At 46.2% G+C, this 13,985-nt stretch overlaps 1 protein-coding gene across 3 annotated transcripts in view; it reads left to right on the top strand.

Moving 5' to 3' along the window:
* The window catches only part of LOC137310136 (intermembrane lipid transfer protein VPS13B-like), an 875,231-nt gene that overhangs the window by 314,597 nt on the left and 546,649 nt on the right, over positions 1-13,985 (top strand). The window contains exon 20 of one of the 3 annotated variants that reach the window (XM_067978127.1): positions 8,744-8,858. The exons of the other annotated variants lie outside the window; for them this stretch is intronic. Within the exon in view, the coding sequence (XP_067834228.1) occupies positions 8,744-8,847 (104 nt within the window). The 3' untranslated portion in view covers positions 8,848-8,858. Of the gene's footprint in view, positions 1-8,743; positions 8,859-13,985 lie in introns of those variants that run through there. 3 annotated transcript variants of the gene reach the window in all.

Consider the following 13,985-nt stretch of genomic DNA (forward strand, 5'->3'; position numbering starts at 1 on the left):
GATAATCAAGTTTCAATACTCTACAGGGAGTGGGCTGGTTAGCTGACAGGCAACAACAAGAGCACTGGCAGGGTGGCAGAGGTGGGACAGGAATGCTGTCATCCTGAGAAGACAGCAGGTTCATATTCCATGGAGCCACTGCCACTTGCTGCCTCCTGTTATGCGCCACCTTTCCTGCAAGAAAATGGGATGTGTGTCGATGAGCGTCCTGCAAGATGTTTGGGTGATGTGGCTGTCATGGTTGAATAGCTGCCAGTGTGTGTGACCAGTGAGTTATGGATGTGCGGCTTGCAACAGTGGTAATGTGTGAGGGTGAGATGAAGCATCTGATTGAAAGAGTTTGTTGGTAGGTGGGTGACGGGGGGTGCAGTGCACACACCAGCAGGGGGCCCGGATATTGGGAGTGGCTCGCACCACTTAAGGCAGCCTGCACCTCTTAAAGGGGAGGTGCACTGTGGCAGCAGGAAGTGCTGGAAGTCCATTGGAAAGTAAATCTGTGCTGGACTATAGTGAAGAATGGTGATGATGGGAACTCTGGAATTTTTAATGAGTGATAACTTGGCATCTTAAAGTTGGCGGGACTCTTATATTTTCAAATATATGATACGGGTCTGAACGGAGCAGTGGATGCTGCTGCTGGTGCAGTTGGTATGATATGCCATTTGAGACCTGAACTCACGCACCTTGACAACTGGTGTTAAATCATTGAATTTCTTCCTGCACTGCGTGGTACTATGCTCCTGGCATTGACCTCGTCCGCTACTGCCTCAGGAGCTCATGCCCCCCTGCGGATATAGGATGCCCCTCCTTCAGTCCACCTTTTGCACAAGGTCTCTAGTGCATCATCAGAGAACCTTGGTACACGCTCTGTCGCCAGCCCTGCACAAACTTAGATCAGCAGATTGGTGGGGTCTGGCGTGCAGATTGGAGGATGTGGGATGTAGTTTTTTGAAATCTTTATTCAATATTTTGAAATGAAACAATAGTTTTTAAACATAAGGACCAGACCTGCATCTGGGTTTTATGTGCGTGATTTCTGATCTCCATTCAGACCAGTATCTTATATTTGAAAATATAAGAGTCCCGCCAACTTTGAGCTGCCAAGTTATTTCTCGTTAAAAATTCCAGAATTCCCATCATCACCATTCTTCACTATAGTCCAGCACAGAATTACTTCCCAATGGACTTCCAGCTCTTCCTGCAGCCACAGTGCACCTCTCCTTTAAGAGGTGCAGGCTGCCTTTAGGTGGTGCGAGCCACTTCCGATATTGGGGCCCCCTGCTGGTGCATGCAGCCACTCAACAGCGCAGGCAGCGTTGGCTGCACGCGGCAGTCATAGAAATCATCAGGTATCATGAATGTTATGTGCTGCCTGCATCGCAACCAACGGGCGTTTGTTAATCGCGCACGGCGATTCCAGCGCCCGTTTTCGGGGGTTATCCAATATAACCCCCAATGTTTCTTGGTATGCAGATCAAACAATCAATGCTTTTTAACATCTGTTGAATGAAATATATTTTAATTGTCGCATATCAAGAAGAATGTAATTTGAAGATATGGTCACTCTTTCCCACTGAAAATGGCTAAAAAGATGCACAGCTGGCATGAATTTTAGTCTTTTTATTTAGAACTTTAAACCATTGTGCAGTGTGGGACTGTTGGACCTTGAGAAAGCTTTTATTCATTTGATTTGGGCACTTAGCATTTTAAGCTGTACTAAAGTTGCACAATATTCTAGGAATGAAGCTGTTATGCAAAACCATAAGGAGGATTAAACACGAAAAATCAAAAATACAGGAGCCCATTTCAGGAAATAACCTTGTAACGTCTGGGAGCTTGTAATGCCATGTTGACCCATCTTATTTATTTTTGTTAGAATGCATAGCTCATCTTTTAACTTAATCGCAATGTTGCACCTCAGCAATACAAATTTTAATGTTCTCCTAAAAGCTTTTGTGCTGTAATCCTAAACATCTTTGTTCTGATAATTAGTTACTTCATGATGTCAATTTAGAGGAACTAACATTTTTTCACTGATAGTCTACCATTTAATCCAAAGTAAGTCTAATATATTTAGGAACATAAGAAGGAACAGAGGAACAGGAGTAGGCAGGTGATCCAGCGGTGGTCAGCAATTTCGCACTAACTAATTGTGCCATGGTGTGGCAAGATACAAGATCTCATTTGCAAATTCTCATCGAAGTTGCTGATCTTAACAGTGCTACCTCAAGAAAATTATAGATAAACAGAGTGCTTCGTCAACTGACCTCTTTTCCTCTTTTTAAACAAACCAGAACCTCAAGCATTCAACAGCCAGTGCAGTAATGATACTGGCAAAGCCTTGTCACAGGACACCTCCCCAGCCAATTGAGGAATGGTACAGGGTATGAAAGAGATTAAAAAGGAAGCGAGAATAACATTCAAAATTATACAGATTCAAAATCTACTAATTTAGAGTTTGTATTGTCTGACAACATTCAACCAAAGTTTGAAAGATAGGCAGAAATAGAAACATAGGAACTGGAGTAGGCCATTCAGCCCCTCTAGCCTTCAATTAACCCCTTCCACCATTCAGTTAGATCTGTATCTTAACTCCATCTACTTGTCTAACAGAAATATTATGGAGTATGGACGTGTCACAGTTAAAATGTGCGCTGGTCTCAAAAAAAATCTGGCATGTTTTCTGATAACTAACTACCTTGTTGTCCCTCAGCACATTGTTGCAAGCTTCAGCCATATCCTCCAACTCTGAGCAATGACACAGGAAGTCCACTTGTATCATAGAATGGTTACAGCACAGAAGGCGGCCATTCGCCCCATCGAGCCTGTGCCAGCTCTTTGTAAGAGCAATCCAGTTAGTCCCATTCCCCACTCTTTCCCCATAGCCCTGCAAATTTTTTCCCCTTCAAATATTCAATTCCTTTTTGAAAACCATAATTGAATCTGCTTCCACCACCCTTTCAGGCAGCGCATTCCAGATCATAACTACTCGCTGCGTAAAAAAGTTTTTCCTCATGTCGCCTTTGGTTCTTTCGGCAATCACCTTAAATCTGTGTCCTCTGGCTCTTGACCCTTCCATCAATGGGAACAATTTCTCTTTATTTACTTTATCTAACCCCGTCATGATTTTGAGCACTTCTATCAAGCAGTAACAAATTTGGTGCTGAACATTTCATCCTCAGTGAATGTTTGTAGAATACTGTAAATTCCTGGTTTAACACTAAAGAGAATGTCAGCCAAGACCCTGGGAGACCTCCCCAATATTCCTTCAATAATGCCACACAATCTTTTAATCCAGAGCAAGCAGACAGGACCTCGGTTTAATGTCTTATCCGAAAGATGGTACCTCTGGCAATATAGCACTCCATCAGTACTGAACTTATGTGTCAGCTTACATTATATTCTCAATTTCTGGAGCAGGTCCAACTAGATCTCTTCTAAATAACTATTATAATATTTATTTCTTCTCACAAGATAATGCAAGTTATAGAAAGGATATAGAGTTATTAGTGGGAGATGTCAAGAGGTCTGCAAAGCTAATTGCTGAACTTACAGGCATGAGTAATAAGGAAATATTGTCTACCTGGGATTTTACTCTCGAAAGGAGGATGAGGGATCTTTAAATTTTTCAGAGGTCAGGAGAAATTAAATCCGGCCAGGTTCTTCTGTTGGGCACAAGATTCAAAGACTAGGACATACACAGTTTAAAGCTAGGGGTGTCAGAATAAAATAAGAAACAACATGTGTTGAAGAAAGTGAGAGAAGTGTGTTAGCTTGCCAGTAGGGATGTTAGAACAGAAAACTAAAAGGTGGGATAAATTCTTGTCAGTAAATGTAATACAGCACGATTCATAGAACGATATAGAATAGACAGCACAGAAACAGGCCAATTCGGCCCAACAGGTTCATGCTGGTGTTTATGCTCCACACGAGCTTCCTCCCACCCTTCTTCATCTAACCCCATCATTGTCTTCTCTTATTCCTTTCTCCTTCGTGTGTTTATCTAACTTCCCCTTAATTGCGTCTATGCTGGTCGCCTCAGCTACTCCTTGTGGTAGCGAGTTGCACTGGATATTTGTTGTAGAACCACATTAAAGAATCTGTGATGTTTGGAAGGACAAGCTAAATGAACCAGTGATCCTGCCTAAAATATTACTGTGTTGCTAAGCAAGTGTCACAGAGTGTACTAAAGGGCTGCAATTCAAGCAATGATGTCATAATGAATTTTTTTTTTATTTGTTCATGGGATGTGGGCGTCGCTGGCGAGGCCAGCATTTATTGCCCATCCCTAATTGCCTTTGAGAAGGTGGTGGTGAGCCGCCTTCTTGAACCGCTGCAGTCCGTGTGGTGAAGGTTCTCCCACAGTGCTGTTAGGAAGGGAGTTCCAGGATTTTGACCCAGCGACATTGAAGGAATGGCGATATATTTCCAAGTCAGGATGTGTGTGACTTGGAGTGGACCGTGCAGGTGGTGTTGTTCCTATGTGCCTGCTGCTAGTGTCCTTCTAGGTGGTAGAGGTCGCGGGTTTGGGAGGTGCTGTCGAAGAAGCCTTGGCGAGTTGCTGCAGTGCATCCTGTGGATGGTACACACTGCAGCCACAGTGCGCCGGTGGTGAAGGGAGTGAATGTTTAGGGTGGTGGATGGGGTGCCAATCAAGCGGGCTGCTTTGTCCTGGATGGTGTCGAGCTTCTTGAGTGTTCTTGGAGCTGCACTCATCCAGGCAAGTGGAGAGTATTCCATCACACTCCTGACTTGTGCCTTGTCGATAGTGGAAAGGCTTTGGGGAGTCAGGAGGTGAGTCACTTGCCGCAGAATACCCAGCCTCTGACCTGCTCTTGTAGCCACGGTATTTATATGGCTGGTCCAGTTAAGTTTCTGGTCAGTGCTGACCCCCAGGATGTTGATGGTGGGGGATTCAGCGATGGTAATGCCGTTGAATGTCAAGGGGAGGTGGTTAGGCTCTCTCTTGTTGGAGATGGTCATTGCCTGGCACTTGTCTGGCACGAATGTTACTTATGAGCCCAAGCCTAGATGTTGTCTAGGTCTTTCTGCACGCGGGCTCGGACTGCTTTATTATTTGAGGGGTTGCGAATGGAACTGAACACTGTGCAATCATCAGCGAACATCCCCATTTCTGACCTTATGGAGGGAAGGTCATTGATGAAGCATCTAAGATGGTTGGGCCTAGGACACTGCTCTGAGGAACTCCTGCAGCATTGTCCTGGGGCTGAGATGATTGGCCTCCAACAACCACTAGCATCTTCCTTTGTGCTAGGTATGACTCCAACCACTGGAGAGTTTTCCCCCTGATTCCCATTGACTTCAATTTTACTAGGGCTCCTTGGTGCCACACTCAGTCAAATACTGCCTTGATGTCAAGGGGCAGTCACTCTCACCTCACCTCTGGAATTCAGTTCTTTTATCCATGTTTGGACCAAGGCTGTAATGAGGTCTGGAGCCGAGTGGTCCTGGCGGACCCCAAACTGCGCATCAGTGAGCAGGTTATTGGTGAGTAAGTGCCGCTTGATAGCACTGTCGATGACACCCTCCATCACTTTGCTGATGATTGAGAGTAGACTGATGGGGCGGTAATTGGCCGGATTGGATTTGCCCTGCTTTTTGTGGACAGGACATACCTGGGCAATTTTCCACATTGTCGGGTAGATGCCAGTGTTGTAGCTGTACTGGAACAGCTTGGCTAGAGGCGCAGCTAGTTCTGGAGCACAAGTCTTCAGCACTACAGCTGGGATGTTGTCGGGGCCCATAGCCTTTGCTGTATCCAGTGCACTCAGCCGTTTCTTGATATCACGTGGAGTGAATCGAATTGGCTGAAGACTGGCTTCTGTGATGGTGGGGATATCGGGAGGAGGCCGAGATGGATCATCCACTCGGCACTTCTGACTGAAGATGGTTGCAAACACTTCAGCCTTGGCTTTTGCACTCACGTGCTGGACTCCACCATCATTGAGGATGGGGATGTTTACAGAGGCACCGCCTTCTGTTAGTTGTTTTATTGTCCACCACCATTCACGACTGGATGAGGCAGGACTGCAGAGCTTTGATCTGATCCGTTGGTTGTGGAATCGCTTAGCTCTGTCTATAGCATGTTGCTTCCGCTATTTAGCATGCATGTAGTCCAGAGTTGTCGCTTCACCAGGTTGGCACCTCATTTTTAGGTACGCCTGGTGCTGCTCCTTCCATGCTCTTCTACACTCCTCATTGAACCAGGGTTAATCCCCTGGCTTGTTGGTAATGGTAGAGTGAGGAATATGCCGGGCCATGAGGTTACAGATTGTGCTGGAATACAATTCTGCTGCTGATGGCCCACAGCATCTCATGGATGCCCAGTTTTGAGCTGCTAGATCTGTTCTGAATCTATCCCATTCACGCCAGATAAGTGCCAGGCAATGACCATCTCCTACAAGAGAGAGTCTAACCACCTCCCCTTGACATTCAACGGCATTACCATCTCCGAATTCCCCCACCATCAACATCCTGGGGGTCACCATTGACCAGAAACTTAACTGGACCAGCCATATAAATACTGTGGCTACGAGAGCAAGTCAGAGGCTGGGTATTCTGCGACGAGTGACTCACCTCCTGACTCCCCAAAGCCTTTCCACCACCTACAAGGCACAAGTCAGGAGTGTGATGGAATACTCTCCACTTGCTTGGATGAGTGCAGCTCCAACAATGCTCAAGAAGCTCGACACCATCCAAGATAAAGCAGCCCGCTTGATTGGCACCCCATCCACCACCCTAAACATTCACTCCCTTCACCACCGGCGCACTGTGGCTGCAGTGTGTACCATCCACAGGATGCACTGCAGCAACTCGCCAAGGCTTCTTCGACAGCACCTCCCAAACCCGCGACCTCTACCACCTAGAAGGACAAGAGCAGCAGGCACATAGGAACAACACCACCTGCACGTTCCCCTCCAAGTCACACACCATCCCAACTTGGAAATATATCGTCGTTCCTTCATCGTCGCTGGGTCAAATTCCTGGAACTCCCTTCCTAACAGCACTGTGGGAGAACCGTCACGACACGGACTGCAGCGGTTCAAGAAGGCGGCTCACCACCACCTTCTCAAAGACAATTAGGGATGGGTAATAAATGCCGGCCTCGCCAGCGACGCCCACATCCCATGAACGAATAAAAAAAAAATCCCATTTAGCACGGTGGTAGTGCCACACAACACGTTGGATGGTATCCTCAGTGTGAAGACGGGTTACATTCCGAACTCAGGCAACACCATTAAAAACAGATTCATTTGTCACTCATATTATTTGCTATTTATGGGATCTTGCTATGTGTATATTGGCTGCTGCATTTGCCTGCACAACTTTAGGATGTCTTGAGGACATGATAAGATGCAAGTTGTTCTTTTTCTTTCTACTTAGTTTTTTTGTCTATCTATTTTTCCCTCTTTCTTTCTCTCCCACTTTTGCTCTTTCTCTTTCATCCTCTTTACCTCCCTCTGTTTATCTTTCTCTCTTTCTGCTGATTCTTTTATTTTCCTTCTTCTGTCTCTTTCTCCTTTTTAAGTTATGAATATTACTGTAGATAAACAGGAAATATGAAAATTGTACATGGGCTATCCATTTGCAGAGGTGAAAAAAAGGTATGGGTGATATTATTGAAAGCATTCATTGAGAGTATGCAGTCATTGTGAAGTTTTTAGCATGACAGAACTATGCATTGTGATACCAGTTGGGCAACTGGGAATGGAATTGAGCATTATAAGAATAGGTGCTGATCACAATGATCAAATAGTCCATGGAATGCCATGCAGTAGAAGGCAAAGGGTCAAGGATGAATGGAAGGTTAGATAAATATTCTGGAGTTTAGCTTGATTTACATTTGTGGTTATGGAGAAATATTGCAAGACTTTTGCTTGTAAGATTGAATTGATTGACGGGAGTCCAGCACTGAGGGGATTGTTTTGTGGTTTCTGGAAGGAATAAATTTGGATTTGTATGGCTTTTTCTCATTCTGTGCTTTGTAAATTCATAACATAGTAATACAGTTGTTTGTTAATTATATTGTGTTTTGGAAAGGTCCAATTTGCAAAGTTGTTCTTGAGTTGTTGCATGCCTTATTTCTTGTATTGCATTTTGGTATGATGACATTGCCTTTGACAGACTGCCTTTTGCACTGGAACAGTGTTACGTAATTTACAACAGAACTTTGGCTTGCAAATAAAAGTTTTTTAAAAATCCAGGTGGTAGATATTAGTTAACATACTCAGTTGCCAAATTCTGCCTCTCCAGCAGATATAATGAGAGAAAAATAACTAGGTGCTTTGCCTAACATCCGGCACTTTAGCTATTTTTCTAAACTGGTCTAAAAGTACAGCATTCAAGGAGAAATGCTTCTGTGTAACATTATCCAATCTATTGGAAATGAAATGGCAAATTGAGCTGTACAAAACAGACAAGCTTCCAAGAGACTGAGAATGAGATTTTAAAAAGTAAGAAAAATGGAAATAGGCATTTGGAGAGTGCCCAAAATTGAGAAAGCATAAAAAGAGGTTCATTTCTGACTTGTAAATATTCAGTGTACATTTGAATTTTTCTTTGAAGATGTTTGATTTATGTGCTAATTATCTGTAGAAAGTTGCATCGTGCATAAGCAGTCTATTCATGTGGTACTGTCCTACTAGTTTGCTTCCATGCGGTTTTTTATGATCTGAGAGCCATGAGATTTTTCCATCCGTCAATTTCCTCTGCTCTTTTTAAGGTGCTGACATGCTGCTTACAGTTCCTGAGATGGAAATGGCTGTGAGCGAAATGGCGGCTCTTCACGAATTTGCAAAAGATGTTGGGCTTTTCGACCATTTGTGATGATAAACAAGCCCCCCTCGCCCCGTGCATTTTTCAGCATAGTGTCATACTTTGCAGTTAGCTTCTGTTTCAGATCAATAGGGTAATTATTGATGATATAGAATTGTAGTACAACGACAGGACCACTTTCACTGTCTTGATGGGTCAGGAGGGGCTCTGCAGTACGCTCCAGAGGATGTATCCTGCATAGTTGTAGCTTACTGTGCCCTGCACAACTTGGCAACCCAACAAGACATGGAGATTCCAAGGCGAAGTGGTCTCAGCTGCTTTGGAGGCAGATGAACATGGAGTGGAGCATCAGGAGGACTGCCACTCGGATTCTCTTCAGTGACGGCTGAGAGAGGCATAAGAACTCAACGTATCAATTTATCGACACCACAAACTACTATCGACACCACAAACTGCCGGCTCACAGTGGAGAGGATATCCAAGAAGATCGCGCATATAGACACAGACATCGAGTATTTGCAGAGCTGCAAGAAAGCAGACAAGATTCCGAAAGGACTACAGATCACGAACCCACTCAAGTCAACATACAACTCAGATTACGCTGAGAGACTCTGCCGTCGTACCTCTCGCACACTCCGCAACCATCTCGTACACCAACTCTACAGCAGACGCTGCAACCTCGAAACCAAGATAGAGTCCATACTCTCAACCTGTACTCAGGACACAGCAGACCAGCTACGAGACACCGCCAAACAGACGAGGCAACGGAACTACGCTGCCCACATGAAAACCAAGAGCAGGAAGCTTGAGAAACTCGGCATCACCACCAGCATCAACCAAGCCTCCCCCGGCACCACAGTTGCAACCACAGGGAAGTCTATCGTCAATTTGTCCGACCACACCCTTCAACCAGACGAAATCGAAGTTCTCAGCCGAGGGCTCAATTTCTGCCCCACCACCAAAATGGACCCCATTGGTCTCGCGGCGGACACAGAGGAATTCATCAGGAGAATGAGGCTCCGGGAATTCTTCCACAAATCCCAAGATTTCAGCAGCGAACCCAATGAGACAATCAACGATCCGGAACAGCAGACAGAGGGATCCGCGGTACAGCAACCGAAGAAGAAAGAGTCAAACTGGACTCCTCCGGAGGGTCGCTGCCCTCAGCTTGACATGTATGCTCAAGCTGTCAGGAAATGCGTCAATGCCAGATTCATCAGCCGCACTCACAAGATAGTCCAGAATGTCACCCGAGCACAACGCAACGCCATCGACGCTTTCAAGACCAACCGCAACATCGTCATCAAACCAGCGGACAAAGGAGGATCCATCGTCATACAGAACAGAACGGACTATTGCAAAGAAGCATACCGACAACTGGACAACCAGGAACACGACAGACGGTTACCCGCAGACCCGACCAAAGAACACACCCATCAGCTCAACAAACTGATCAAGACCTTCGATCCAGACCTTCAAAGCATCCTACGTGCTCTCATCCCACGTACTCTCCGCGTGGGAGACTTCTACTGCCTCCCAAAGATACACAAAGCCAACACACCCGGACGTCCTATCGTATCAGGCAACGGAACCCTGTGTGAGAACCTCTCTGGATATGTCGCGGGCATCCTGAAACCCATCGTACAGGGAAACCCCAGCTTCTGTCGCGACACTACAGACTTCCTACAAAAACTCAGCACCCACGGACCGGTTGAACCAGGAACACTTCTCACCACGGTGGACGTCTCGGCACTCGACACCAGTATCCCCCACGATGACGGCATCGCTGCAACAGCATCAGTACTCAACACCAACAACAGCCAATCCCCAGACGCCATCCTGCAGCTCATCCGCTTCATCCTGGATCACAATGTCTTCACCTTCGATAACCAGTTCTTTACCCAAACACACGGAACAGCCATGGGGACCAAATTCGCACCCCAATACACCAACATTTTCATGCACAAGTTTGAGCACGACTTCTTCACTGCACAGGACCTCCAACCAACGCTATACACCAGATACATCGACGACATTTTCTTCCGATGGACCCACGGCGAAGAATCACTGAAGAGACTACACGATAACATCAACAAGTTCCATCCCACCATCAAGCTCACCATGGACTACTCCTCAGAATCGGTTTCTTTCTTGGACACACGAATCTCCATCAAAGATGGGCACCTCAGCACCTCACTCTACCGCAAGCCCACGAACAACCTCACGATGCTCCACTTTTCCAGCTTCCACCCCAACCACGTCAAAGAGGCCATCCCCTATGGACAGGCCCTGCGAATACACAGGATCTGCTCAGACGAGGAGGAACGCGATGGACACCTACAGACGCTGAAAGACGCCCTCGTAAGAACGGGATATGATGCTCGACTCGTCGATCGACAGTTCCGTCGGGCCACAGTGAAAAATCGCATAGACCTCCTCAGAAGACTAACACGGGACGCAACCAACAGAGTACCCTTCGTCGTCCAGTACTTCCCCGGAGTGGAGAAACTACGCCATGTTCTCCGCAGCCTTCAACATGTCATCGATGACGACGAACACCTCGCTAAGGCCATCCCCACACCTCCACCACTCGCCTTCAAACAGCCACCCAACCTCAAACAGACCATCGTTTGCAGCAAATTACCCAGCTTTCAGGAGAACAGCGTCCACGACACCACACAACCCTGCCATGGCAACCTCTGCAAGACATGCCAGATCATCGACACAGATACCACCATCACACGAAAGGACACCACCCACCAGGTACATGGTTCATACTCCTGTGACTCGGCCAATGTTGTCTACCTCATACGTTGCAGGAAAGGATGGTACATTGGCGAGACCATGCAGACACTGCGACAACGGATGAACGGACACTGCGCAACAATCGCCAGACAGGAGGGTTCCCTCCCAGTCGGGGAACACTTCAGCAGTCAAGGACATTCAGCCACCGATCATCGGGTAAGCGTTCTCCAAGGCGGCCTTCGAGACACATGACAACGCAAAATCGTCGAGCAGAAATTGATAGCCAAGTTCCGCACCCATGAGGACGGCCTCAACCGGGATCTTGGGTTCATGTCACGCTACATGTAACCCCACCAGCGAAGAAAAGTTATCTGTTTTTAATACAACGGGTCATTCTCTGTCTTTCTCTTCCTTTCGGATGTTTCTCTCTCTCTGTCTGTCTTTTGTTCTGGCCGTTTGTTTATTCGGTGGTCCTGTTGGTAACATCTCTCTGTCTGAACACTTTGATTGCTTTGACAATGGGCAGTTGGAAAGATTATCTGTAATCACCAGGTATTGTTCTCTGACTATAAATGCGGTAACGTTCAAGGAATCCCACACTTCATCTGACGAAGGAGAAAGCCTCCGAAAGCTTGTGATTTTCAAATAAAACAGTTGGACTATAACCTGGTGTTGTAAGATTCCTTACATTTATCAATAAGATGTTCTCCTTATCCCCCACCTTCACATAAAGTATAACTCCTTCAATGCAGTATCCATCCTGCAACATCATATCACCCTAGACCGTAGGAGAAGGAAAAAATAGGGCCCATTCGGGACAAAAATGGCAATCTGTGTGTTCTAAATGAACACACAGGGGTTTAAAGGAGGGGTTCTAAATGAATTTTTTGCATCTGTTTTCACTATGGAGAAGGACGATGTAGACATAGAAATACGGCAGGGAGACTGTGATATACTCGAACATATTAACATCGAGCGGGAGGAGGTATTGGCGGTTTTAGCAGGCCTAAAAATGGATAAATCCCCAGGCCCGGATGAAATGTATCCCAGGCTACTGTGTGAGGCAAAGGAGGAGATTGCGGGGGCTCTAACACATATATTCAGAACCTCTCTGGCCACAGGGGATGTGCCAGAGGACTGGAGAACCGCTAATGTAGTACCATTATTCAAGAAGGGGAGTAGGGAAAAACCGGGGAACTACAGGCCAGTGAGCCTAACATCAGTGGTAGGAAAATTATTGGAAAAAATTCTGAAGGACAAAATTAGTCTCCACTTGGAGAAGCAAGGATTAATCAGGGATAGTCAACATGGCTTTGTCAAGGGAAGATCATGTCTGACTAATTTGATTGAATTTTTTGAGGGGGTGACTAGGCGTGTGGATGAGGGTAACGCAGTGGATGTGGTATACATGGATTTCAGTAAGGCCTTCGATAAAGTCCCCCACTGGAGACTGGTCAAGAAGGTACGAGCCCATGGAATCCAGGGTGCCTTGGCACTTTGGATACAAAACTGGCTTAGTGGCAGAAGGCAGAGGGTGATGGTCGAAGGTTGTTTTTGTGACTGGAAGCCTGTGGCCAGTGGGGTACCACAGGGATCGGTGCTGGGTCCCTTGCTGTTTGTGGTCTACATTAATGACTTGGATATGAATGTAAAAGGTATGATCAGTAAGTTCGCTGATGATACAAAGATTGGTAGGGTGGTAAATAGCGAGGAGGATAGCCTCAGTCTGCAGGACGATATAGATGGGTTGGTCAGATGGGCGGAACAGTGGCAAATGGAATTTAACCCGGAAAAGTGCGAGGTGATGCACTTTGGAGGGACTAACAAGGCAAGGGAATACACAATGAATGGGAGGACCCTAGGCAAGACAGAGGGTCAGAGGGATCTTGGTGTGCAAGTTCACAGATCCCTGAAGGCGGCGGAACAGGTAGATAAAGAAGGCATATGGGATACTTGCCTTTATTAGCCGAGGCATAGAATATAAGAGCAAGGAGGTTATGATGGAGCTGTATAAAACACTGGTTAGGCCACAGCTGGAGTACTGTGTGCAGTTCTGGTCGCCACACTACAGGAAGGATGTGATCGCTTTGGAGAGGGTGCAGAGGAGATTCACCAGGATGTTACCAGGGCTGGAGCACTTCAGCTATGAAGAGAGACTGGGAAGATTGGGTTTGTTTTCCTTGGAGCAGAGGAGGCTGAGGGGGGACATGATTGAGGTGTACAAAATTATGAGGGGCACAGATAGGATGGATACTCAGGAGCTTTTTCCCTTCGTTGAGGGTTCTATAACAAGGGGACATAGATTCAAGGTAAAAAGCGGGAGGTTTAGAGGGGATTTGAGAAAGAACTTTTTCACCCAGAGGGTGGTTGGAGTCTGGAACTCACTGCCTGAAAGGGTTGTGGAGGCAGGAACCCTCACAACATTCAAGAAGCATTTGGATGAG

This window comes from Heptranchias perlo, chromosome 3, assembly GCF_035084215.1.
Source record: "Heptranchias perlo isolate sHepPer1 chromosome 3, sHepPer1.hap1, whole genome shotgun sequence".
Lineage (NCBI taxonomy): Eukaryota > Metazoa > Chordata > Chondrichthyes > Hexanchiformes > Hexanchidae > Heptranchias > Heptranchias perlo.